This window comes from Ailuropoda melanoleuca, chromosome 13 (assembly GCF_002007445.2).
Source record: "Ailuropoda melanoleuca isolate Jingjing chromosome 13, ASM200744v2, whole genome shotgun sequence".
Classification (NCBI taxonomy): Eukaryota; Metazoa; Chordata; class Mammalia; order Carnivora; family Ursidae; genus Ailuropoda; species Ailuropoda melanoleuca.
In genome coordinates this window covers 73,275,061-73,299,035 of record NC_048230.1, presented here as the reverse complement: position 1 = coordinate 73,299,035, position 23,975 = coordinate 73,275,061, and the positions used below count along the sequence as shown (strand labels likewise).

Genomic DNA, 23,975 nt, shown 5'->3' with positions numbered 1-23,975 from the left:
CATTAATATTATTAATATTCTAATGGAGGAGAGGTAAGGGAGCCAACATTTGTTGAGTACCTATTATATGCTAGCACTTGACAAGAATCATTTGGGATGGATATTCTAGGCCAAGCACCAGATTTCCGCATTCAGTCGATGGGGAAGTGAGGTTCCCAGAGGGTGACCCACTTGTCCAAGATCCCACAGGTGGGGAGGGGTGATCAGTCCCAGTTGTGCGACGTCTAGGGCCGGAAGGAAGGACCAGCACTAAGTGAAGGCCTGCCACGTGCCGAGCATGGCTCGGCACCCCCGGACCCCGTTCGATCTGTGCAGGAACCCTGGCTGGGGGTACAACTGTCCCCATTGTGTCAATGACACAGTGAGTCTGAGTCTCCGGGAGAAGGCGAGCTGTGTGAACTCTGCAAAGTGGCAGAGCTGGGATTCAAACACGGTTGTCTGTCGGAATTCTGCTTACACAGGTGTTTGGGGCACAACCTTCCACCGACTCCCTCTGAGCCAGGGAAAACAGTCGTTGTGTCTAGAAAACCCACGAGAGAGGCCCAAACCCTGCGGTCTCCAAGCCCCGGGGCCACACGCCATCCTCTCCCAGTCTCCCGGGGACAGGGGGTCACACGCGCAAAGACAAAAACACTCAACATCCAGAGGGGTCGTTGTTACCCAGAAATCTTTATTACAAAAATATTTTGCAAGCCAAAAAGTTTAAGTTGCAACTATATACAAAATGGGGCCTGTTTCCTTCCTAGCAGTCTTAAAATAAACTCCCGAAACCACGCTCCTTCCGCAGTGTTATTTCGACCTCTTCCTTTTCCTGGGGTTCGATACACAAGGTATGGGAATCTCCAGGCTGCCAGGCTGGAGCTAAGCTGCACAACTTCCTTGGCCTCATTCCCTTACTCCCCTTCCAAAATTCAAAATAAAATAAAATTAAAATGGCACCAAGAAAACATTCTCTTAAAATTCTGTGTGTGTGTGTGTGTGCATGCGTGTGCATGCTCAACGCATGTGCCTTCTCTGGGCAGAAGCAAGGGAGACTAAGGTTTACAAGCCAACCTTTTGGAATTTGGAAATGGCCCGAGCCAGGTGGCTGGGCCACTGTGCTCCCAGGTGCCACAGAGAAACTCTGGCTTATCAGGCCAAAGCTGCCCGCATGGCCTGTTGGCTCAGCTGATTCCTGTATGTCGTCATGTAGAACGCCAAATCACTGTCCCCAGAGAACTGGGTCTGAGCTGAGCTCTCCGTGTTCCACGTGTAGGACCTGCTGGTGGGCAAGATGCCTCAGCTCCTCGTTCGGATGGCCTGGAATCCTTGGGGCATCCACTGGCTGGACCCAGGGGGGCGGGGAAGAGGAAGCTCTCAGCTCGAAGAGTTGGTCCGTTCAACGTGAAGACTGAATAAACAGGGCTTGCCACACGTGCTGGCCCTGGGCCCAGCCAGGCCCCCAACCCCCATCGGAAGGGTGGGGGGGCCAGGGGTAATAGATCACAGCATCTGCCCAACCTCCTGGCTGTCTTGGATTTATTCCAGTTTGATCCCGAAAGGGTTTGAGAGCAGAAATAGAAGATTCCTCTTGCAAGGGTCAACTCAGAGAGCTGGAAAGGGGGCAGTCACTAAAGGGGGGTGGAAACAGCCAGCCATAGCTTCCCTCCCCTGCATGGCATCCAGTGCTTGTGAGATGCCAGGGAGCGGGGTGGGGGGGCATCTTTCCTCTCTCCTCTGGCTGGATGAGAAGACTGAGGCCTCAGGTCTCGCCAAGACTGCGCTGTGAAGGACGCAGCCCGGAGAAGTACTGGGCAGGTTTGGGCTTAGCACGCTGGGGGCACGGAAGGCAGTAGTACCAGCCACGTGGCTCGGCTGAGAGCGCGGCCACTATTGTCCTGGAGAGAGAAGGCTAAGCGTCTCCATGGAGCGGCCACACCGCAACCTTCCTCCCCATCCTCAGGGTCTGGGACGTGGAGGAAGTCCATTTCTGCTGTAAGAGGATCCCTCCAGGACCACCAACTGGTAAACCATAGACCGCACGAGACCCAACCAGGTACTTCGACACATGACAAAGAGCCAAGATAACTTTGCTGTCGTTTTAAGAAAAAACAAAACAAAACACCACAGATCAAATTTTCTAACACCTCAGTTTCAAGATTGCACATTTCACATTTCTCAATAATTTACAGGCGTCCACAGCGAGAGGTTGCTGAGTTAGTGCTAGCTGGAGGAAGCAAGCTCAGGTCTAGAAAGGACAGGAGGGGCCATGTGGAGTGTCACGGTTGGGATGGTGGGTCCTCAAGGAGTCTCGGAGGCCCACCAGGAGGAGAAGGGTGTTGTTACTCAGTCCTCGGTGGTGGTGGTGGTGGTGTGGGAGTTCCTTGGAGGATCCTCCCCTCCCCCAGGGCTTCCGCCTCACCAGTCCAGGGATGGGGAGGCTAGGACTGTTGGAGCAATCTCACCAAGTCTTGGGATGCGGGTCCCAGAGGGTTTTGTGGGTTTTTTTCCCCAGCTTCTCCATGGATGGGGCAGTTCGATCTAAAGGGAACATTTGCCCCAAGCCCCAGTTGGGTGGTGGTGAAAGGAGGTGGGGTTTTCTCCCTCCTCACCCCGAAAGATCAGGCTGCAGACCATCAAGGGGGCAGTCAGGGTCTCCAAGACCATGACCAAGACCCACATGTCCATGGAGACAGGCATGAGGATTCTTGGACCCCCGGCGGCTCTGGCCAGTTCCCAGGTTGGTCCCCCGGCTGGTCTGGCAACATCGGCCTCCATGTGTGGCGATGTGGGGGGACGGTGGCTGTCCTGGAGATGCTGGAGAGCCAAGTGGGTTGGGGAAACGAAAGCCAGCCTCATCCTGGGGTCCCAGGGCCTGTGCCATCCCGGCCCTCTGGGAACTGGGCTGGCTGTCCCCATCATGGCTGTCCCACGTGGGACAGGAAGGCTCGTGAGGACAGACCCTAGAGACGAGCACGGTCCCATTCACTTCCTCTGGACCTGGACGCTGGCGTACTCCGAGTAGGATGGCTCGGGCTTGGGGGCTGGCTGCTTGGGGACCCGGTTGAGGTGGACCATGTCCAGGTCCGCGTAGGTGAGGTTGTCCTCGGACGCGGGTGGCGGGCCGGTCTGAATGCTGGCGTACTCTGTGTGGTTGTTGGGCTCGGCAGCCCGAGGCGCAGACTTCTTCCCCTTGGGCAGGTTCAAGTCTGCGTAGGTGATGTCATTGTTGTCCTGGATCTAAATGTGGCGGAGAGACGTTCATTCTGGAAACCCCGAGCCACTTGTCCCCCCATTGGCACCAAGGCTGGATGCTTCTGTCTTCCCTTGGGCCCCACTGGCTCAGCCCTAATTCACGCCCCACTCTTCTCCGGCCCAGGTTACCTGCCTCCAGCCTTACCCTTCCAATCCCCACACAGCCTGAAGCAGCTTCCTGCACTCAGCCAGCCTGGTCCCTTCACAGCGCTGCCTCAGTGTCCCTCCTCCCAAAGCTCTGTCCTGCCTTTTCAGCGTTCTTCCCTCCACCTGCTGTCCATCCCTTCTCTCGTCATGAAACCCACTCCATCCTGTACGTTCTAGCACAAGCACCGCTACATCCTAAGACCCTGCCCTCGGCCAGCTCCACGGCACCCGCCCCGTGCTTCCTCGACCCATGCTTCTCCACGATGGCACCCTCCGCCCAAGACTGACTCCGTCGGCGGGTCCGAGTAGATGCCGACCCGCGGTGGGTGGAGATAGTCATTCACTTACTGATTTCTTCAACACATATCCACTAGGTGTTTGTTAGAATATAGGAAGTAAGGCTGGCATTGAAGAAGCCCGATCAGTGTTGAATGGATGGATGGATGGATGGATGGATAGCAATTTCAGCCTCACTCAGGGTGAAGCTGGGGTCCAGGAGACAGAGGAGAGGGGCGCGTGAGAATGAGCCCCCAGGGAGCAGATGCAGTAAGACGCCTGGGGTTTGAGTCTCAGTTGTGCTCTCTCTCGCTGACGGACTTTGGGCAATTCACTTAACCTCCCTGGGCCTCGGTTTCCCCATCTGTAGAGCAGCAATATGCTAGTGTCTATTTCCAAGGTCCCTGTGAAGATGTTATGATCACCCAGGTAAAGCTCTTAGAACAGAGCCTGGAACATATTGAGTGAACACCTACGTTCGATAAATGTTAGCCATCATCTACCACCGAGCAAACCTGAAAGTCTCCCACGTGCTCATCTTATCACTCACAATGGCCGCCTTAAAATCACTCATCACGAATTACAAACTCTGCTCCCTCTGTGCCCCGCACCGAGACCGCAGACAGCAACCACTGCCCCTGGTTGGTGCATGGTGACCACCGCAAAGCTCGGCTCCCGAGGGCGTGCCATCCCAGGAAGCACCTTCTCTAGGCCCAGCTTAGCCTCTTGTTGGAGTTACTTACCCCATTTTACAAGTGAAGAAACTGAGGCCCAGAGAGGTTAAATACTTTGGTCAAAGCCACACAGCTGGACAGGATCCAAAGTCTGGTGGACTCTAGCTGTGGTCTCACCACACAGCCCCTCTGTCTCGGACCCTGCACACTCTCCCACTTCTCTCTGGGAAACCCTCAGTAACAGCATTTAATTCCCTCCTTGGCAGGAGCTGGCACCTGGCTGGGGATTTGGGCTGCAAGCTCCACAGGGCTGGGTTGTGAGTGCCTTGCCCGCCGCCCAGGGCCTGGCACACAGTAGGTGCTCAGAAGTCCTGGCTGGCTGTGAATTCTGGGCAGGCTTCAATGACCAGTTCTCACCGCCATCCTTTCCCCTGAAAGTTCCAGAAAGAAGTCCAGAGGTAAAATGACTGGGGACAAGGCCTTGTTTTCAAGTTACCCCTGGAGCTTGAGGTCAGGGCCACTGGGGGCTGTCTGGATCAGGAGAGCAGGCCTCGGTGATCAGGCCGACAAATGCTGGTGCTGTGCCTTTTACCAGCCCCGACTCTCTACAACAGATTGTATCCAAAACAATGACAACAGCCCAGGAAACGTCAAGGACAGCTGGTGCTCTCTCGCTCTCGGGTTCAGGGCAGAGTCTGTCTCATTACAAAGTAAAGAGGAGCCCTCTGCCTCCAAGGTCTGACAGCATCGGGCTATGTTTCCCAGAATTAGGCCAACCATACTGCCCACGCAACTGCGTTCACAGTGTTGAGGAGAAGGCTCCAGAAAGTGAGGATGCCCTTGCACGAAGCAATCAGTGAGCAAACTGTGGACAGTGCCCCCTGGAGTTGCACAATGCGTGCGCTGGGTGAAGGAGGCTGTGACACTCTCCTGGCTGGGGCAGAGGGAGAGAGCGCACAGAGGACAAGGGGGACATCAGGAATGCCAGGCTCCCCCACTCTCCCCACCCCCCACCCCCTGCCCCACTCTGGGGAAGGAGTCTTAATTTAGAACCGGATCTGCAACTCTGGTTGAGGCAAGGAAATCACACCATCGAGATTCCCGGGAAGGGCATCTCACCAAGGACTGTACCTGGGTTATTTCTCTGGTGTTCTTCTCGGGCTCATGTAACCTAAAAAGGAAAGAGACGCACAGATAAAAATATCCTCACTATCTCAAGTGCTCATGCAAATTGGTAAGAATAACATTTCGTTCCATTTCCTATACGGGTGCAGCAAGTCACAACAGAAACACAAGTGTTTATCAAATGTTTGGACCAAAGGACCGATCTCACCGAGAAGGCATCTTGAAGCAGTGCACTCACTATCTTTTTTTTTTTTTTTCCAACCTACTTTTCCAGCAAGGATCTTTAAAAGTTAAAATACTGGGTGCTGGGGAAGGTATGGTGAAACAGACACATTCAGGCATTGCTGGTGGGAAGGGCAAACCGTAGAAGCCTTTTGGGAGGCAGCTTGGCAAAATCAAGAGCTTGGAAGGTGTCCTCATCTTTTGACTCATAAGTGCACATTTTGGGGGGAATTCAAAATATAGAAAAAGCGTTATGCACAGAGGCATTTGTCACAGAACAGGATGGGGAGGAAGGTTTATATGGTAGAGCTCTGCCAACTGGGACTGGTTAAGGAAATCAGGATAGGTTCACAGATAAAGACTTAAAAGGTTTATGAGATTTTTTTATTACAAATGATTACATTAAAATGATAAGAGACACAACAACATTCTCCGTGGAATGATCTCAATTCTAACAACGTATGGATAACACGGGAAGGAAACATAGCAAAATGCGAACAGCAGTGGTTTTTGGGAGGTTCCTTTTTTTTTCTTCCTTTTAGTTCCCCTATCTTCCACACGTTCTATATTCTACACATCTAGGTCTTAGCATTAAAAAGAAGAGAAGAGAAGGCACAGTGTCCTGGTTAACGAAAGAAGGTGTTCATGCACTTGATTCTGTAATGGGAGGCCATGGCTTGGCTCACTGCAGGGTCATGGTCAAGGTGGGGGGGGAGCACACCAGAGCCACGGTTCTGCAGGAGTTGTGAAAATTCTCAGGCCGGCAACTCTGGGGATGGGAGCCTGGATAATGTCAGAAATGAGCAATGGGGCTCGGCAGCAGGGTTATTAATGGATTTGGCACGAGATCTTGGCTCAGAAGCATTTCTGGGGCATGACAAGCCCCACGTGGCCACAGAAACAGGCCTCCGGGAGCAGGGACACCAGCTGCTAAGGAGGATTGCGAAGTCTATCCACACCCCTATCGTTCCAGGGCTCCCCGCTGCCTCTAGCTCAAGTAAAACCCATCACCCATCAACCCATCGTAAGCCCTGTGTGGTCTGGCCCCTGTGCACTGCCCCAGGCCCCTTCACTGCCTGACCTTATTTACCCACATACGCACCCACCAAATATTTCACAACGGCTACTCGATGAGACATCCTTTGCGTCAACAACAGCCTGGAAAGCCGCCCTCAACCACTTTTCCTCTTGGTTAACTTCCATGCATTTTTCAAGACTTAACTATGGTGTCACCTCCTTGGGAAAGCATCTCTGACAGCGCTGGGCTGGCTGGGCTGCCCTCCGTGATACCTTCAAGCCTCCTTGCCTATTTTCCTGTCTGCCATATGTATCCATCTGCTGCCTGCCTGCCGTGATTCCTCAGCACATGGGTACAGGTGCGTAAAAGTGACTTGGAATGAAGACATTCAGACTGCCCCAGGACCTTTGCACAGGCAGCCCTCCTTGCCTCTTCCTTTGCTCCACTGCTTCTCTTTCCTTGGATTCTATTTCAAATAGTCCTTTCTCTGGGAAACCTTCACTGAACTTCAAATTCCATTCTCAGAACACTGGGTTCCTCTCTTTCAGAACAATATTGCAGATGAGACGCAATTATCCATTTTGTTGTGTCTGTCTCTCTTATCTCTGAGAACAGCACTGCTATTACCCATCCGTATGCTCAGGCTAAAGAAATGGGAATCATCCCTGATTCTCTTCTGTCCTCCTTTACAAACCGTGTTAACCATCACAAGTCTTCTTGACTCTGCTTCCAAAATCCATATCAAACTCAGCTACTCAAGTCTCCTCCACCTTCCCAGCTCCCTAGATTCCTCAAGAGCCTTCTCCCTGGTGTCCCTGCTTCTCTTCCCACCCCTCAGTGTGCCATTCTCCACATGGAAAAGGCATAGGTGAGGTCATGTCATTTTCTGCTCAAAACCCTCAACCCCTTGTCAGCGCACAGCGAGATTCATCTCCGTATCCAGAAGGGCGCACGTGCGCAGTCGGCCCTGACTAGATGCTTTAGTCTCCCATCTCTTCCCCTCGCCTGCTCCAGCCTGGCTACCCTGGCCTCCTCCGTGTTCCATGAATATGTCCAACTGCTCCTGCCTCAGGGTCTTGGCACTGGCTGTTCCCTCCGCCTGACCCACTCTTGCCCCAGATATCCCCGCGGCGGGAGCCTTCCCATCCTTCAGCTCCCTTCTGAATGTCACCTCCGTACACCAGCTTTCCCTGACCGCCCCCTGCACCCCACCCCCTGCTCTGCTCCCTGCCTAGCTTGAATTTATCTAGCCAGCACCTGTATCACATGGTGTATTAACCTCCCACCCAACTTGTTTGATGGCCTGCCTCCTGATGGATCGTGGGCTCCACGCTGGAGCCCTGACACCCTCTAACGGGCTGGTGCACTGTCAGCACTCCCTATGTATTTGTTGAATGAATGAATGAATGAACATTGAATCAAAAGGGCCACAAGACCAGAGCTAGTGTCTTTTTTGCTTTCCTTCGCAACCCCCCAGCTTAAGCCCGGGCACTGAGCTGGGCTCAATTCCGATGAATAAATGAAAGAATCAGAGAAGCCCTAAATATTCCAAGAATAAACGCAGTGAATGTCTGACAAGCGAACGAATGGCCGACCAAATGAACCCCAGTGCCCAATTAAGGGAACAGAGACATATTTTTCTCTCGTCTGAGCCGGGGAAGATTACAGACCATGTTCTATCGGTACGTCCCTAACCCGGGGAGTTAGAGATACCCAGCTCCTCCAGCAGCCCTGCAACCTGAAGGGCCCTCTGAGCTCAAAGCGGTGGCACCCCCCGCTCGGCACCCTCTCCAAGGCCCTCAGTTGTTATTCACACCCGCGTCTTTCTGGGAAGTGTCTGATCCCAGCCAGCTGAGTGAAGCCGGCCGCTGCATGGGAACCACCATCCCCGCTCACCAGCTAGCGCTTTGGTTTAGGGAGATCAAAGGGAGCAAGTGATCTCACGGCTCCCTTGGTAGGTTCACGCTGGAAAAAATAAAACACAGGCAGAAAATGTTTGGCTTCTCTGGGGAAGAAAAAATAGGCAGCGGGACACATGAGAGCAGCGATGAGCCCCGCCGGCAGCAGCGTCGGGGAAATCTGGGCTGGAGCCGGAGTTCTGGCACTTGCCAGTGGTGGGGCCTTGGGAATGTCACACGGCTTCTCTGAGCCTCGGTTTCCTACGCATACACAGGGACAAGAATAACCTTCTAGAGCAGGGGTTCTCAAAGTCTGGGTTGGAAGCAGCAGCACCACCTGGGAACATGTTAGAAATGCAAACCCTGCATCCAAAACTCCCGGGCGGGGAGGTGTCCAGTAATCTGTGTTTTAGCAAGCCATCCAGAAGATTCTGCCACACACTTGAGTTTGAGAAGCTCTGTTCAATTCACATGGGGTGAGAGTAAATCAGAGGGGTTTTGCTATAATTAAAATGACTATTGGGCCACTAGAGGAAAAGACATAGATCGGTTCCCGGGACGCAGTAAGTGCCTCATAGATGTTAGCTGCTGACGCTGTCGTTACTATTATGGACGCGGTCCCTTTCCTTTGGGAACTTATTGTCTAACTGGGGAGATAAGACAAACAAAATAATGACAACAATAAAGATGAAGTAAAAAAGAATGATCCTCCCATATCTGAGGCCGTGAAGGCACTGAGAAGGAGAGTGTTGGATTCGGAAGAGGAAGAGATTGGGAGTTGGGGCCGTGGTTTGGGATGGCAGTCAGTCATTCCTCATGCATTTGGTTCACTCAACGAACCTTAACTGAGCACCTATTCCATTCCAGGCATGGTGCCAGGTTTACCAGAACCTGAGGGAAAGCTCCCTGCCCTCAACGGGGGGAGTGGGGGGTGGGTTATAGCGTGGGGCAGGCGCGGAGGCAGCCCGAATACACTGTGGTGTCAACACAGGGGCACCAGGAGAGCTCCCAGGATGGGCCCCTGTCCCTGAAGGGGGGTGGGTAATGCCATCGCTGAGCCTGGGGGAAGGGCGGGAGTTAAGCAGGTGAAAAGAGGGGTGCCCACCCAAGCTCCCGTGTCACACAACTCCAGGGGCCGCTGTTCGCAGAGCCCACAGTGACTGCTGCTACCCGCCCGCCCCCCCCGGTGCGGTGGAAACCCTGGGTGGTGCGGGAACACATCTCAGAGAGAGAGGCCAGCACGCGAGGGCTGGGAGGAGAGCGAGGATACAGCATGTGGGAGGCTGTGAAGGTAGTGCAGCGTGGCTGAGTCACGGAGTGGGAAGGCTGGGGCGTGGCCAGAAGTGAAACTGTCCAAGTCAGTGGGGGCCGGACCACGAGGGGCTTGAGGGCCTCAGTGGCGCGGGTGGACTCTGTTGAGGGCCGTGGGGAGCCACCAAAGGTTTTCAGGCAAAGGACAGAAGTGAAGTCTTGGGGTGCCTGGGTGGCTCAGGTCATGATCTCAGGGTCCTGGGACTGAGCCCCACATCAGGCTCCCTGCTCCGTGGGGATCCTGCTTCTCCCTCTCCCTCTGCCTCTCCCCCCAACCCCACCACTCATGCTCTCTCTCTCTCTCTCAAATAAATAAATAAAATCTAAAAAAAAAAAAAAGAAGTCAAGTCTTGCCCTTGGAAACGAGTGTACTTGGTGTGTGCGCACGGAGCATTCCCATTGCCCCAGACCTTGGGACTGTCCTTGACTCTACAATCCATCTGCAAGTCCTCTTGACTCTACCTCCAAAACATATCTAGAATTTACCCCTTTCTCAGCCATCCCACCGACACGGTCCAGGGCACCCACATGGGCTTGGACCACTGCAGCGGCCTCCTCCTGGACCTCTCCACGCTCACCTCCTACAGCTTGCTCCCCACACGCCGGGCAGGGTGGTACTTGTAAAACAAAAGTCACATCATCTCCTTCCTATGGCTCCTCATCCCACTGGGAGTCAAACCCTAGACGACTGGCCTCCACCCCGAACCTCAGCTCCTGTTCTGCCATTCTGAAATCCACAAAGCGCTAAAAAAAAAAAAAGAAAGAAAGAAAGAAAGAAAAAGAAAAAGAAAAAGAAGGAAAGAAAGAAAGAAAAAAAGAAAAAAAAGAAAGACCCGTGCAACCCATTTGTTAGCCAAACCTGACCTGAACCAACAGGAAGCTATTTATGGCTTTTATTTATGGCCCATGCGGGGCGTGCCCATGTAATTTATTTGTTGTTTCCAGGCAGGTACATTCAAGTGGTAGATTATGGGGTTCTGGATCTCTCCGCTGGGGACAAATATCGGGGGCTTTCCTTTAAAAGCTGGAAAGTCTGAATTAGTAACAAATCTGGCTGCGTGGCCTTGGGCTGAGACCGTGGACCTGCGTTCCCTGGCCTCATCTCCTGCCCTCCCCGTGCCTTCTGGCCCAGCGCACAGGCCTCCTCTGGTCCTCTCGCCTTGGCCATGCCCGCTCTCTCGCGCAGCAAACACGTCCCCCTTCACAGTTCCTTGGCTCAGTCCCTGCTCATGTCCCCTCGTCAGCGGAGCCCCCCTCCCACCCCGCCATCAATCTCCGTCCCCTTGCTGGGCCTGAGTTGTCACCACCCGACACGACAGGACGCATCCCTTTGCCTCTATGCTTACTGCCTGCTTCTCTCCCTGGGGCCTGAGCCCCATGAAGGCCTGGATTCCTGCTCACTGCTGTATCCTCAGCACCTGGAACAGCAGCAGAAGTCACTGAATACAGGAGTCAACAAACTAACGTGCGGTCTGTGGCGTAACATCATCACCTTAGCCTCGAGCAGGCCCTCGGCTGCCGGTGGGGGCGGGGGGGGGATGGGGGGACAGACGGTCTCTGCCCTACTTGTCCCGGCATTCCCGGATCCGCCCGTGCCAAGGTACTCGACACACACTGAGCGAAGGGAGGAAAGAGCAAAGCACACAGCTTGGATCTGGGGGCCGCGTGCGGGGCGGGGTGGCAGGTTTCTGCCACCATCCAAATGGGATCGGATGAGGGTCTCGCCGTCTGTGGACAGCAGGCAGGAAATCAGAGCCTCCGTGTGCCGAAGAAATCCCTTCAAATCCCCTCACTTGAGACAATTATTAAACACGGACCTGGCAGAGCCGCTTACAAAGGAGAGAAAAAGAAAGGCTGCCCGGCACGGGAGTGGATGGTGCTTCACAGTTTGGGGGGCTGTCAACCAACCTACCAACCAACTAACCAATCAGCCAGCCGACCACTACAAAGGCACCCTCGCCCTGCAGAGCACTCACCTGGTAGAAGAAGTGGAGCCCTTGGCTGAAAGAGAAAAGAAACCGAAACCAGTTATTTAACCTAGAAACACACTGTTCTTATGTAACATTTTGCTGGGGGGCGGGGGGCAAAGGTTTGCCTCTGGGGAGGTTGTGAGGAATTGTTGAAATCACCTCTGAACCACAGGAATCCCCCATGCCCACGCCAGTGGGGTGCTCCAGTATCTTCCATCAGGAGGACCCGTGGGCTGGGCCTTCCCCTTTCCCACCTCCGGGGGTTGCCACGGTCAGATCCCAGAGCAGCCTTCAGCCCAGGAGGGGCCAACTGCCCTGCCTCTGTCTGGCCTCACTTCCCTTCACCAGGTACCTTACACCTGAGACCCTACGGGAGCCGGGGGCCCAGTCAGGGCCCTTCACGGCTGAGGGACAGATTCTAGCAGGGCTAGAGTTGGGAGAGCAGGTGCAAATCCCAGGTGTGCCTCCAACTCACTCACTATACGACCCTGGCTGGGTCACTTGCCCTCTCTGAGCTTGGATTTCAGCTCTCCAGCTTGCAGGGGTGGGCTGGACATCCATTTCGTTTCATGTCACCACTTTCCAAAAAAGGATCTTAGGCGGGAAGAAAGGGTCCATCTGATTCAGAGACTTTAAGCCTACGATATGGGGCACCCCTCAGAGAAGCTGCTGGGGTTTGGCCACTGTTGGACTCCCAGCCCACTGTAAAATTGTAATTAAAAAGCACCCTGCACACCAAAGGTGCGCTGCACTGCACTTGACCGGGCTAGCGGCTGCCCCAGTGCAGGATTCTCCCCGCCCCTGGGCAGATAGCGGGTTTTTTAGGTGAGCAGGTAGCAGTTGGAAGGCCGCAGCTCAGCACCCAAGGTCTGAATGGGAGCTGGCGGGCTGCAACGTGCTGGGACACCAGTCACCCTCATTTTACAGCAGAGGGACTGGGGGCTCCCTAGGGTCCCACGGCTGGTAAGCAGGAGAGCTGAAATCAGGACATTCCACAGCAAGTATTGAAATAGAAGACGGGCAGACCCCACCCAGGGACCAATGACGAGAGAAGGGTCATCTCATTAAGGCGGAGATGATGTGCAGAGTGGTCTCAGACATAGTCTCTGGGGACCCACCATGTTTGAATGTTGGCCCCACCACTCAGCAGCTGTGAGGCCCTGGGCACCTTTTCTAATTTCTCCATGCCTCAGTTTGCTCCTCTGTAAAAGCGGGTCTGTGGTGAGAACAGAGCGCGTGGCACGTCGTTAGAACGGAGAGAGCGCTAGTCGTCCTTGTCACCGGAGCCTATGTGTGAGAGCTGGGCTCTGCACACAACTAGACCCGTCGCTCAGGGGCTGGGCCACCTTCCCCAGCGTCTGCAGCTCTCCAAGCCCCGCTCCTCTTCTGGAATACCCGGTTCCTACTGCCCAAGCCCACAGTAATGAGTGCACGTGTGCCAGACCCTGACATGGCGCCCAGGGATGAGCCGCTAAAGAGGGGCTGGGATTGCACTAATGGCCACCATGAATGCCATCCGATGGGCTGGCCCGTCACCCTCAGTGGGCAGGGGAGCCTGCTTCTCCTCCCTTCCTGTGCGAAGGCTTGGACTTTAGGGAAAAACCNTGGGCACGTTTTCTAATTTCTCCATGCCTCAGTTTGCTCCTCTGTAAAAGCGGGTCTGTGGTGAGAACAGAGCGCGTGGCACGTCGTTAGAACGGAGAGAGCGCTAGTCGTCCTTGTCACCGGAGCCTATGTGTGAGAGCTGGGCTCTGCACACAACTAGACCCGTCGCTCAGGGGCTGGGCCACCTTCCCCAGCATCTGCAGCTCTCCAAGCCCCGCTCCTCTTCTGGAATACCTGGTTCCTACTGCCCAAGCCCACAGTAATGAGTGCACGTGTGCCAGAGCCTGACATGGTGCCCAGGGATGAGCCGCTAAAGAGGGGCTGGGATTGCACTAATGGCCACCATGAATGCCATCCGATGGGCTGGCCCGTCACCCTCAGTGGGCAGGGGAGCCTGCTTCTCCTCCCTTCCTGTGCGAAGGCTTGGACTTTAGGGAAAAACCACCAAAAGATCAGTTGGCAGAACGTCTTCCAGATTCCAGAGAGGTGGGGCTGGACACCAGTCCTTCTGGATGAGGGGCTAAGGCTTGGCCAGTACTCACAGCCAAGTCCTGCCAGCCAGTCCAGGAGGGAGGGAAGCTTGGAGAGCAGAGGGGAGGGGGCGCAGAGGTGTGTGACCATTGAACCACATGCCCATCTGAGCCCAGCCCAGGGGTCCGGATGCAGAAAGGCAGCTCAGGACGGCACTACGCAGTCTGTGGCGTATGGTGGGTCACAACCAGCATTTTAAAGAGAATTTAGCACAGAATATGACAGAAAAGAAAATATCAGAGTTCCAATTTTATCTACAGGAGTGTGGTGTGCGTTGAGTGGAGACACGAAATGTATTTCTCTAACTCGGAGTCAAGTAAGTTTCAGAAACACTGGCTTAAAATTGTCTCCTCCAAGAGTGCCGGAGAGAACAAGTATTTTCTGAGGTCCGAGAACGTTATTTTACATGAGCTTTTTGTGTTTCGTAACTCTCCTCCGAGGGAGGCACTGCTATACCCATTTTACAGATGTGGAAACTGAGGCTCACAGAGGCTAAACTGGTTGTTTAGAACATGTAACAAGGCTGTGGAACCCTGGTTCGTCTGATTCTGAAGTCAGAGACCTTGTCACAGTAACAACTCCACACACGCACACGAACGAGGGCATGATGTCCTACATGTGCGCCTGGACCCTCCTGCTGTGGAGTCAAAGGCTGTGTGCCTGGCCGCTGCGACGACAGCTTTCCAGGAAGGCGGCTCCTGTTTCTGGGCTCACGTACAATACTGACAACAGGAGCTAACATTTACTGAGCACCTGCTGTGTACCAGGCACTCTCCAGACATTTTACATTATATCGCCCACTTAATCTTTCCCAACAGTCTTGGAGGAGGGGCGGGTATGATCCCCCCTTCCTCCAGCCTCCTGCCTAGGGGCTGGGCATGTACCTGGATGGATAAGAGGAAAGCAGACGTTTGCCGGGGGTTCCCAGCAAATACTGTTTCTTTCCTGAGACCCCCTTCACGCCCTGGCATCTCCCTGCTTCCCAATTTGGTAGTGGTCCCGGGAGGATGTGAGGCCTGGAACAGTGACGGCTATCTTGCAACCACAAGGGGAGGCCGAACCACACTGCAGCCTGGCGAAGGTGTTGTGCCAGCCTCGACACTGTTACCGCTGGCTTCTTGTGGAAGCAACTGGACTTCCTTACGGCTTCAGCTCCGTTAGCCCAAAGCACCCCCGTGGCCTCTCCCTCTGGGAAGGACAGCCCAGGGGCCAACTGTTGGGGAGGGAGAGGAGAACGCACGCACCTTTCTTCTGTCGGATTCGGAGGAGGTAGAGGGCTGCGATGAGCAGAGCCACCAGCAGGGCACAAACCACGCCCACCACGATGAAGATACTCCGGCCATTATTGTCTAGGGACCACACGGAACAGAGGCTTCACGTATGCAAATTAAAAACAGTGAAACTTACTACCCACCACCCCTTGTCGCCGCTAGGTAGGCGTCGTTAACTGAGAACATCTGGCCATACATGTTCTGAGCCACACGGGCACGTTCATGGGTAGGCACACACTTCCCCACGTGGGTCACCCGCGGGCCGTGCAAAAACCATGCCGAGGTGCTGGGAGGGAAAATGTTCGTTCCTGACGGCGACGGAGGAGCCCTGGCTTCAGGATGTGGGCAGAAATCTCACTCCCAAGGAACAGAAACATGTTCCTTCTCGTCTGGAATGAACCAGAGTGGCCACCATCGCGGCCCAGGCCGTCTGAAACTCTGAGTTGCAACTGGCTGTCACACATAGGCTGGGGGAGGGGGTGTCAAGGGCAGGTGTGTGCGGCTGGCTACTGGACTCCACAGAGCTCTCTGGAGCTGTCCACTCGTCTGCGCCCGGGACCGCGGCAGAGGAGCTCGGAACCCAGGACACTCGCAATGGACACTGTGGGGGTAGGGCTGGCACCAGGGCATGGGCGGGGGGTCCTGCACTAGAGCATTATGGGTAGTTAGGAGCAGGGCTCTGAGCGGCAGAAATGTGGGCGCCTGGTCGCGTGACCTTGAGCAAGTCATTCAAACTTCCCTCTACATACTGACTTCGACTTGTGCTGTTGAGACCGATAATAATCTCTCCCTCTTTGTATAGCTCTGAGGATTCACCTACTCCCTAAACAACCAACCAACAAACTCACTCCCTCTCATTCTTTTAAAAGCATTTCCTGAGTGTCTACTATGTGCCAGGCCTTGAAGCTACGAGGCTGAGCACGACAGCCCTGGTCCCTGGCAGCTGAGTCTCAGAGCTGAAGGTCAAGCGCACCTTCTTCAACACTGCCATGAGCAAGGCCCAGAGAGAGGCACTGACTAGTCCAAGGTCACCCAGTATATCTGTGACGGAGCCAGAGTCGAAATCCACACATCCTATCTCCTAGTGTAGGGCTCATCCTATGGAAACCAGGCATCAGTGACATCAAAGGGACACCCTGTGGGGCCCCAAGGCGCCTAGAGCTCCCCTGTTCCCTCCCAAGATGCAACAAGAAAAAGAAATGGTCTCTATTGTAATCCTCAGCCAGATGCAAGGCAGAGCCATGCTAATGACACGTGATGGAACATTCCACAGTGGCACCAAAATGCCAACGAGGTGCTGCCACTTTGCAGAGAGAAGAGAGAGGGCGACAACAGGTTGGGAGGGGCTGAGAAAATCACACCTGGCGCCTCTCCCTCGAACAGGGGAGTGGCAGGGCTCTCACCGTCTTAATCAGGCATGCACTTCGGCCTAGAAATGCTCTTTGGGAAATCACCCCCAGAAGCAGCTGCACATGTGAGAGAGTCTGTGCGAGGTCATTCATCACAGCACTGGTTCTGCTTCAGATAAGGTGCAAAGACTCTGAAGCCCCCACCCCATTCCAGGGGTGCAGGCTTGCGAAGGCAGCCGAGGTGAGAAGGAACAGCAGGAGGGGTGGCTGGCCTGGAGTGCTGACAGTCTCTGTCAGGCGCAGGAACAGGAGGCGGGAAGCTGGAAACAGGCCAGTGTCCCTCCCTCCCTTCTTTCTCGAATGCATGCTTCTGTCCAAAGATCTACAAAGATATGTACCAAACTCTTACCAGTGGTCAGTGGTGAGGTGTGGGCTTTGGGGGAGGGGCGCTCACTGTAAAATTTGCCTATCTACAGACCTCTAGATCATTCCACAATNAGGGAGGCACTGCTATACCCATTTTACAGATGTGGAAACTGAGGCTCACAGAGGCTAAACTGGTTGTTTAGAACATGTAACAAGGCTGTGGAACCCTGGTTCGTCTGATTCTGAAGTCAGAGACCTTGTCACAGTAACAGCTCCACACACGCACACGAACGAGGGCATGATGTCCTACATGTGCGCCTGGACCCTCCTGCTGTGGAGTCAAAGGCTGTGTGCCTGGCCGCTGTGACGACAGCTTTCCAGGAAGGCGGCTCCTGTTTCTGGGCTCACGTACAATACTGACAACAGGAGCTAACGTTTACTGAGCACCTGCTGTGTACCAGGCACTCTCCAGACATTTTACATTATATCGCCCACTTAATCTTTCCCAACAGTCTTGGAGGAGGGGCGGGTATGATCCCCCCTTCCTCCAGCCTCCTGCCTAGGGGCTGGGCATGTACCTGGATGGATAAGAGGAAAGCAGACGTTTGCCGGGGGTTCCCAGCAAATACTGTTTCTTTCCTGAGACCCCCTTCACGCCCTGGCATCTCCCTGCTTCCCAATTTGGTAGTGGTCCCGGGAGGATGTGAGGCCTGGAACAGTGACGGCTATCTTGCAACCACAAGGGGAGGCCGAACCACACTGCAGCCTGGCGAAGGTGTTGTGCCAGCCTCGACACTGTTACCGCTGGCTTCTTGTGGAAGCAACTGGACTTCCTTACGGCTTCAGCTCCGTTAGCCCAAAGCACCCCCGTGGCCTCTCCCTCTGGGAAGGACAGCCCAGGGGCCAACTGTTGGGGAGGGAGAGGAGAACGCACGCACCTTTCTTCTGTCGGATTCGGAGGAGGTAGAGGGCTGCGATGAGCAGAGCCACCAGCAGGGCACAAACCACGCCCACCACGATGAAGATACTCCGGCCATTATTGTCTAGGGACCACACGGAACAGAGGCTTCACGTATGCAAATTAAAAACAGTGAAACTTACTACCCACCACCCCTTGTCGCCGCTAGGTAGGCGTCGTTAACTGAGAACATCTGGCCATACATGTTCTGAGCCACACGGGCACGTTCATGGGTAGGCACACACTTCCCCACGTGGGTCACCCGCGGGCCGTGCAAAAACCATGCCGAGGTGCTGGGAGGGAAAATGTTCGTTCCTGACGGCGACGGAGGAGCCCTGGCTTCAGGATGTGGGCAGAAATCTCACTCCCAAGGAACAGAAACATGTTCCTTCTCGTCTGGAATGAACCAGAGTGGCCACCATCGCGGCCCAGGCCGTCTGAAACTCTGAGTTGCAACTGGCTGTCACACATAGGCTGGGGGAGGGGGTGTCAAGGGCAGGTGTGTGCGGCTGGCTACTGGACTCCACAGAGCTCTCTGGAGCTGTCCACTCGTCTGCGCCCGGGACCGCGGCAGAGGAGCTCGGAACCCAGGACACTCGCAATGGACACTGTGGGGGTAGGGCTGGCANCTCCCTGCTTCCCAATTTGGTAGTGGTCCCGGGAGGATGTGAGGCCTGGAACAGTGACGGCTATCTTGCAACCACAAGGGGAGGCCGAACCACACTGCAGCCTGGCGAAGGTGTTGTGCCAGCCTCGACACTGTTACCGCTGGCTTCTTGTGGAAGCAACTGGACTTCCTTACGGCTTCAGCTCCGTTAGCCCAAAGCACCCCCGTGGCCTCTCCCTCTGGGAAGGACAGCCCAGGGGCCAACTGTTGGGGAGGGAGAGGAGAACGCACGCACCTTTCTTCTGTCGGATTCGGAGGAGGTAGAGGGCTGCGATGAGCAGAGCCACCAGCAGGGCACAAACCACGCCCACCACGATGAAGATACTCCGGCCATTATTGTCTAGGGACCACACGGAACAGAGGCTTCACGTATGCAAATTAAAAACAGTGAAACTTACTACCCACCACCCCTTGTCGCCGCTAGGTAGGCGTCGTTAACTGAGAACATCTGGCCATACATGTTCTGAGCCACACGGGCACGTTCATGGGTAGGCACACACTTCCCCACGTGGGTCACCCGCGGGCCGTGCAAAAACCATGCCGAGGTGCTGGGAGGGAAAATGTTCGTTCCTGACGGCGACGGAGGAGCCCTGGCTTCAGGATGTGGGCAGAAATCTCACTCCCAAGGAACAGAAACATGTTCCTTCTCGTCTGGAATGAACCAGAGTGGCCACCATCGCGGCCCAGGCCGTCTGAAACTCTGAGTTGCAACTGGCTGTCACACATAGGCTGGGGGAGGGGGTGTCAAGGGCAGGTGTGTGCGGCTGGCTACTGGACTCCACAGAGCTCTCTGGAGCTGTCCACTCGTCTGCGCCCGGGACCGCGGCAGAGGAGCTCGGAACCCAGGACACTCGCAATGGACACTGTGGGGGTAGGGCTGGCACCAGGGCATGGGCGGGGGGTCCTGCACTAGAGCATTATGGGTAGTTAGGAGCAGGGCTCTGAGCGGCAGAAATGTGGGCGCCTGGTCGCGTGACCTTGAGCAAGTCATTCAAACTTCCCTCTACATACTGACTTCGACTTGTGCTGTTGAGACCGATAATAATCTCTCCCTCTTTGTATAGCTCTGAGGATTCACCTACTCCCTAAACAACCAACCAACAAACTCACTCCCTCTCATTCTTTTAAAAGCATTTCCTGAGTGTCTACTATGTGCCAGGCCTTGAAGCTACGAGGCTGAGCACGACAGCCCTGGTCCCTGGCAGCTGAGTCTCAGAGCTGAAGGTCAAGCGCACCTTCTTCAACACTGCCATGAGCAAGGCCCAGAGAGAGGCACTGACTAGTCCAAGGTCACCCAGCATATCTGTGACGGAGCCAGAGTCGAAATCCACACATCCTATCTCCTAGTGTAGGGCTCATCCTATGGAAACCAGGCATCAGTGACATCAAAGGGACACCCTGTGGGGCCCCAAGGCGCCTAGAGCTCCCCTGTTCCCTCCCAAGATGCAACAAGAAAAAGAAACGGTCTCTATTGTAATCCTCAGCCAGATGCAAGGCAGAGCCATGCTAATGACACGTGATGGAACATTCCACAGTGGCACCAAAATGCCAACGAGGTGCTGCCACTTTGCAGAGAGAAGAGAGAGGGCGACAACAGGTTGGGAGGGGCTGAGAAAATCACACCTGGCGCCTCTCCCTCGAACAGGGGAGTGGCAGGGCTCTCACCGTCTTAATCAGGCATGCACTTCGGCCTAGAAATGCTCTTTGGGAAATCACCCCCAGAAGCAGCTGCACATGTGAGAGAGTCTGTGCGAGGTCATTCATCACAGCACTGGTTCTGCTTCAGATAAGGTGCAAAGACTCTGAAGCCCCCACCCCATTCCAGGGGTGCAGGCTTGCGAAGGCAGCCGAGGTGAGAAGGAACAGCAGGAGGGGTGGCTGGCCTGGAGTGCTGACAGTCTCTGTCAGGCGCAGGAACAGGAGGCGGGAAGCTGGAAACAGGCCAGTGTCCCTCCCTCCCTTCTTTCTCGAATGCATGCTTCTGTCCAAAGATCTACAAAGATATGTACCAAACTCTTACCAGTGGTCAGTGGTGAGGTGTGGGCTTTGGGGGAGGGGCGCTCACTGTAAAATTTGCCTATCTACAGACCTCTAGATCATTCCACAATAAACATGAATTACAACTTTTAGTGTTAAAGATAAAATTTAAAGTGCCAGGACAGTTGGCATTGAGGCCTCACCCTGGGTTTTATGGGTTTCCTGGTCCTTCTGGTGGGCAGAGGCCACAAGGGTATGGTTTTTGGTGACTGCGGGCTGCCCGTCATGCTGCACCTGGCAGGTGAACACCACGTCTTCCCTGTGGGCGGACGAATTCACCAGGAGCCAGCTCGTCCAGTTAAATGTCCCATCCTTGTTCTCTATGAGGTTCGAGGCCATTGAGGCCATTTCTGTTCGGGACACGTTTCCGTTCTCCAACCAGGTCAGCTGTAGGTGCCGGGGGTAGAACTTCGTCACTTGGCAAGTGACATTCACCTGGTCCCCTGCCACGGGCTGCTGGGAAACCTCCAAGGTGGGCGGAACTGAAACAGCACAGAGCAGAAGCTCTGACCTTATGGAACAGACAGATCACAGGGGAGGGTTCGAGAACTTAGCTCCCCCCACACAGCAAGGAATCACCCAGAACAGGGCTAGACTATCCTCAGTGTTTGCATATGAATGAAGTCCCTAAGCACAGAGTCCAGCATACAGTAGGTGCTCAAGGACTGGTAGCTCCTATTAGGCTAAGAATGATTGAAATCAAGATACTCAGCCCGTGGTATGCAGTTGGAATAGAATAATTGTAGCAAAAGAAATGACATCACCAAGCACACGGTGGCTTGGATTACAGCAGGTGCTCAATAATTGGCATTGCTATGGTCAAGTAAATGAACCACCCAGCACAGTGCTTGGCACACGGTAGGTGTTCACCCTGCAGCTGCCATGAAAATAGTAGGGGATGATGGTACAACTAGGTGCAGGGTGACTGGGAGGGTCTGTCAGATGTCAACCCTAGGCAGTGGAACGCCTGGAGCAGGGAGTGGGAGAGGGGCTGGCCCGGAGACTTGGGGGCCAGACCGGCAGTTGGGCTGGGGTGAGGGACATCTACCTCGGAGGACCGCAGACAAGTTGGCAGTCCCACGAAGAGGAGGGCCCCCCTGCAGGGTCACGTGGGTCACCTCGCAGATGACCTGGGAGCGAACGTCCCCCGGGGCCAGCACCAGTCTGGTCGTGCTAGAGATGTTGTAGGAAGTGCTGTTTCCCTCTGCGTCCACGGTGGTCTGGGAGGCTGCCAGCTCATTCCCGTTTTTGAACCATCTCAGGGTGATGTTTCTGGGGGAGAAGCCGTGGGACTCGCAGGTGAAGCTCACTGTCTGCTCAGGCGAGGCCCTGGTCGCAGGGCCCGACACCACGGGGGGAGAGGGTTTGGCTAGAAGAGGAGCATTTATGATCAGTAAGCATGACTGTGGTCATCAGCAGTAAGGACACGTGTGTGACACCGTGGAGAACCCTCGGCCCTTCGGATAGTGTGGGGAGGGCGGGTGTCATCTGCTCATCGCACAGAGGAGGACCCCAGGTTCCAGAGCTGAACTCTGAGTCGGGGACAGGGCTGAGGTGCAGCTCCAGACCTGAGTTCAAGGTCCCCCTTCTCTTCTCTGCCAGGTGACTTCCCACCAATCTGGGCACAGGAACGACATTTCTGATGGGTGTGACTCTTGGCATCAACCATCCTAGCTGCCTCCCTGCAAACCTCACTGAGGTCAGAGAGTCCGTGCAGGGGAAGCAAGGGCAGAGCGGAACCCCCATGGAAGCCCACTGGAGGCGTGGCCGTGGCACAGCGTGGCTCCCTCTCTGTGAAATAAGACAGCAGGCATTTCTCCTTCCTGGGGTTGCAGTGAGGGGCCAGTGAGGGAATACAAGCAGTTTTGCTTTGAATAAAACACTGAAAATGCTTCTCAGAACTGAACAAACACAGATCTATCTTTATCCCAAACCTAATTCATACCCAGAACTCTCCGTTTAGGTATTTATGAATTTAATCTAGTTTTCACTCTTTCCATAAATATTCCATAGGATCTAATCTGTGCCATCCCTGAATCCAAGAAGGAGGGAATGAAGGGATGATTTTCTGAAACTGCGTTCTTCTCTTGGTGCCATTTCGGGTTGAAAACCAAGCTCACTGAGCGCAGAGAAAGCCCAAAATTAACCGTGAATTAATTTCAAGGACAGAGACAGGGGACTCCAAACAGGGAGAAACCGTCTGTCCTGAAAGCACACACATCAGTGAATCTAAAGGGGGGGGGGCATTTCATCCATAGAAGGTTCTATAGGGTGTCTCCAAACCTTTCATTATTACCCAACACCTTCTACAACAAACATAGGAAATACTACAAATATTTACATTTGTAAATATTTAACTTGCTTCCTAAAACACATGAAACATGTTGAGGTCACTTGAATAAGTGAAGTCATGAAATCACACAGCCCGGATGCCCCTGGAGGGATGAGGGGCTGAGCTCGGTTACCCCTCACGGGCAGCATCTTGGGCACCTGACACTGGGCTGATTCCCCCTCGCCCCTCAGCTCCTTCACCCCTCAGCCGGCCCTTTCAGGGGGCCCCCAGTATGGTCCCATTTATGGGCCAGGACTCAAGGAGGAACGCGGCTGGCCCAGGGCACGCAGTGAATAAAGGGCAGAGCTCGTTTCACCACACACACACACACGCATGCACGCACGCACGACGGGTTCCTTTTAGCTTCTCGGTTCTTTCTTCCTGCACCTCCGTGTCTGTTTTGGTGTAAAACGGATCAAAACACCGCCTCGATGACAGGTGAAAATGTATGTAAAACACAGAACCTGGCATACAGTAGATGCTTCATAAACAACACTGAAGATGATTATCCTAAGATCTGGCCGTGACTTCTGAAACTACCTATTTGTCCTTTAGGCCGTAAGAGGGCAAAACGAAAGCTTAGCAGACACACAAGAGGAGTCCCAAGGCCTGCTCCCCACAGCTGCCGTGCAAAACCCCAAATGAGAAAAGCAGCAGAAACCAGCAAATTATGATTCTCTCCCTCTTCTTTTAATAATCCCCTCAGGAAACAAGTTTGGCGAATTGGCTTTCAAAACACAAACGAGATCACAGGTGTATTCCTGCAGATTAGCTATTTACAGAAAGCTGGGAGCGTTTTGAAAGAGGGAGGACAGGTTTTGCCCGTGACATTTTGGGTGTGTTGAGGCAGGGAGGACTCTGGGACTGAGCGGCGAGTATTCGCGGGGATTCCAGCCCCTGTTCAGAGGCACGCGGGCTTCCAGATGGGAAGGTCCCCTAGCCTGGAGCTCAGATCTGAGCAGGGTGTCGGCTGCCCCTTCCCCG

General features: G+C 54.4%; 1 protein-coding gene across 1 annotated transcript in view; it reads right to left on the bottom strand.

Annotated features, from left to right (window-relative positions):
- Nucleotides 1-650: 650 nt before the first annotated feature.
- Nucleotides 651-23,975, bottom strand: part of SIRPA (signal regulatory protein alpha) — a 44,580-nt gene continuing 21,255 nt past the window's right edge. Inside the window, 6 exon segments of the mRNA XM_034640621.1 lie at nt 651-3,219; nt 5,463-5,502; nt 11,882-11,906; nt 18,858-18,962; nt 20,803-21,141; nt 21,708-22,028. Of these exon segments, the coding sequence (XP_034496512.1) occupies nt 2,965-3,219; nt 5,463-5,502; nt 11,882-11,906; nt 18,858-18,962; nt 20,803-21,141; nt 21,708-22,028 (1,085 nt within the window). The 3' untranslated portion in view covers nt 651-2,964.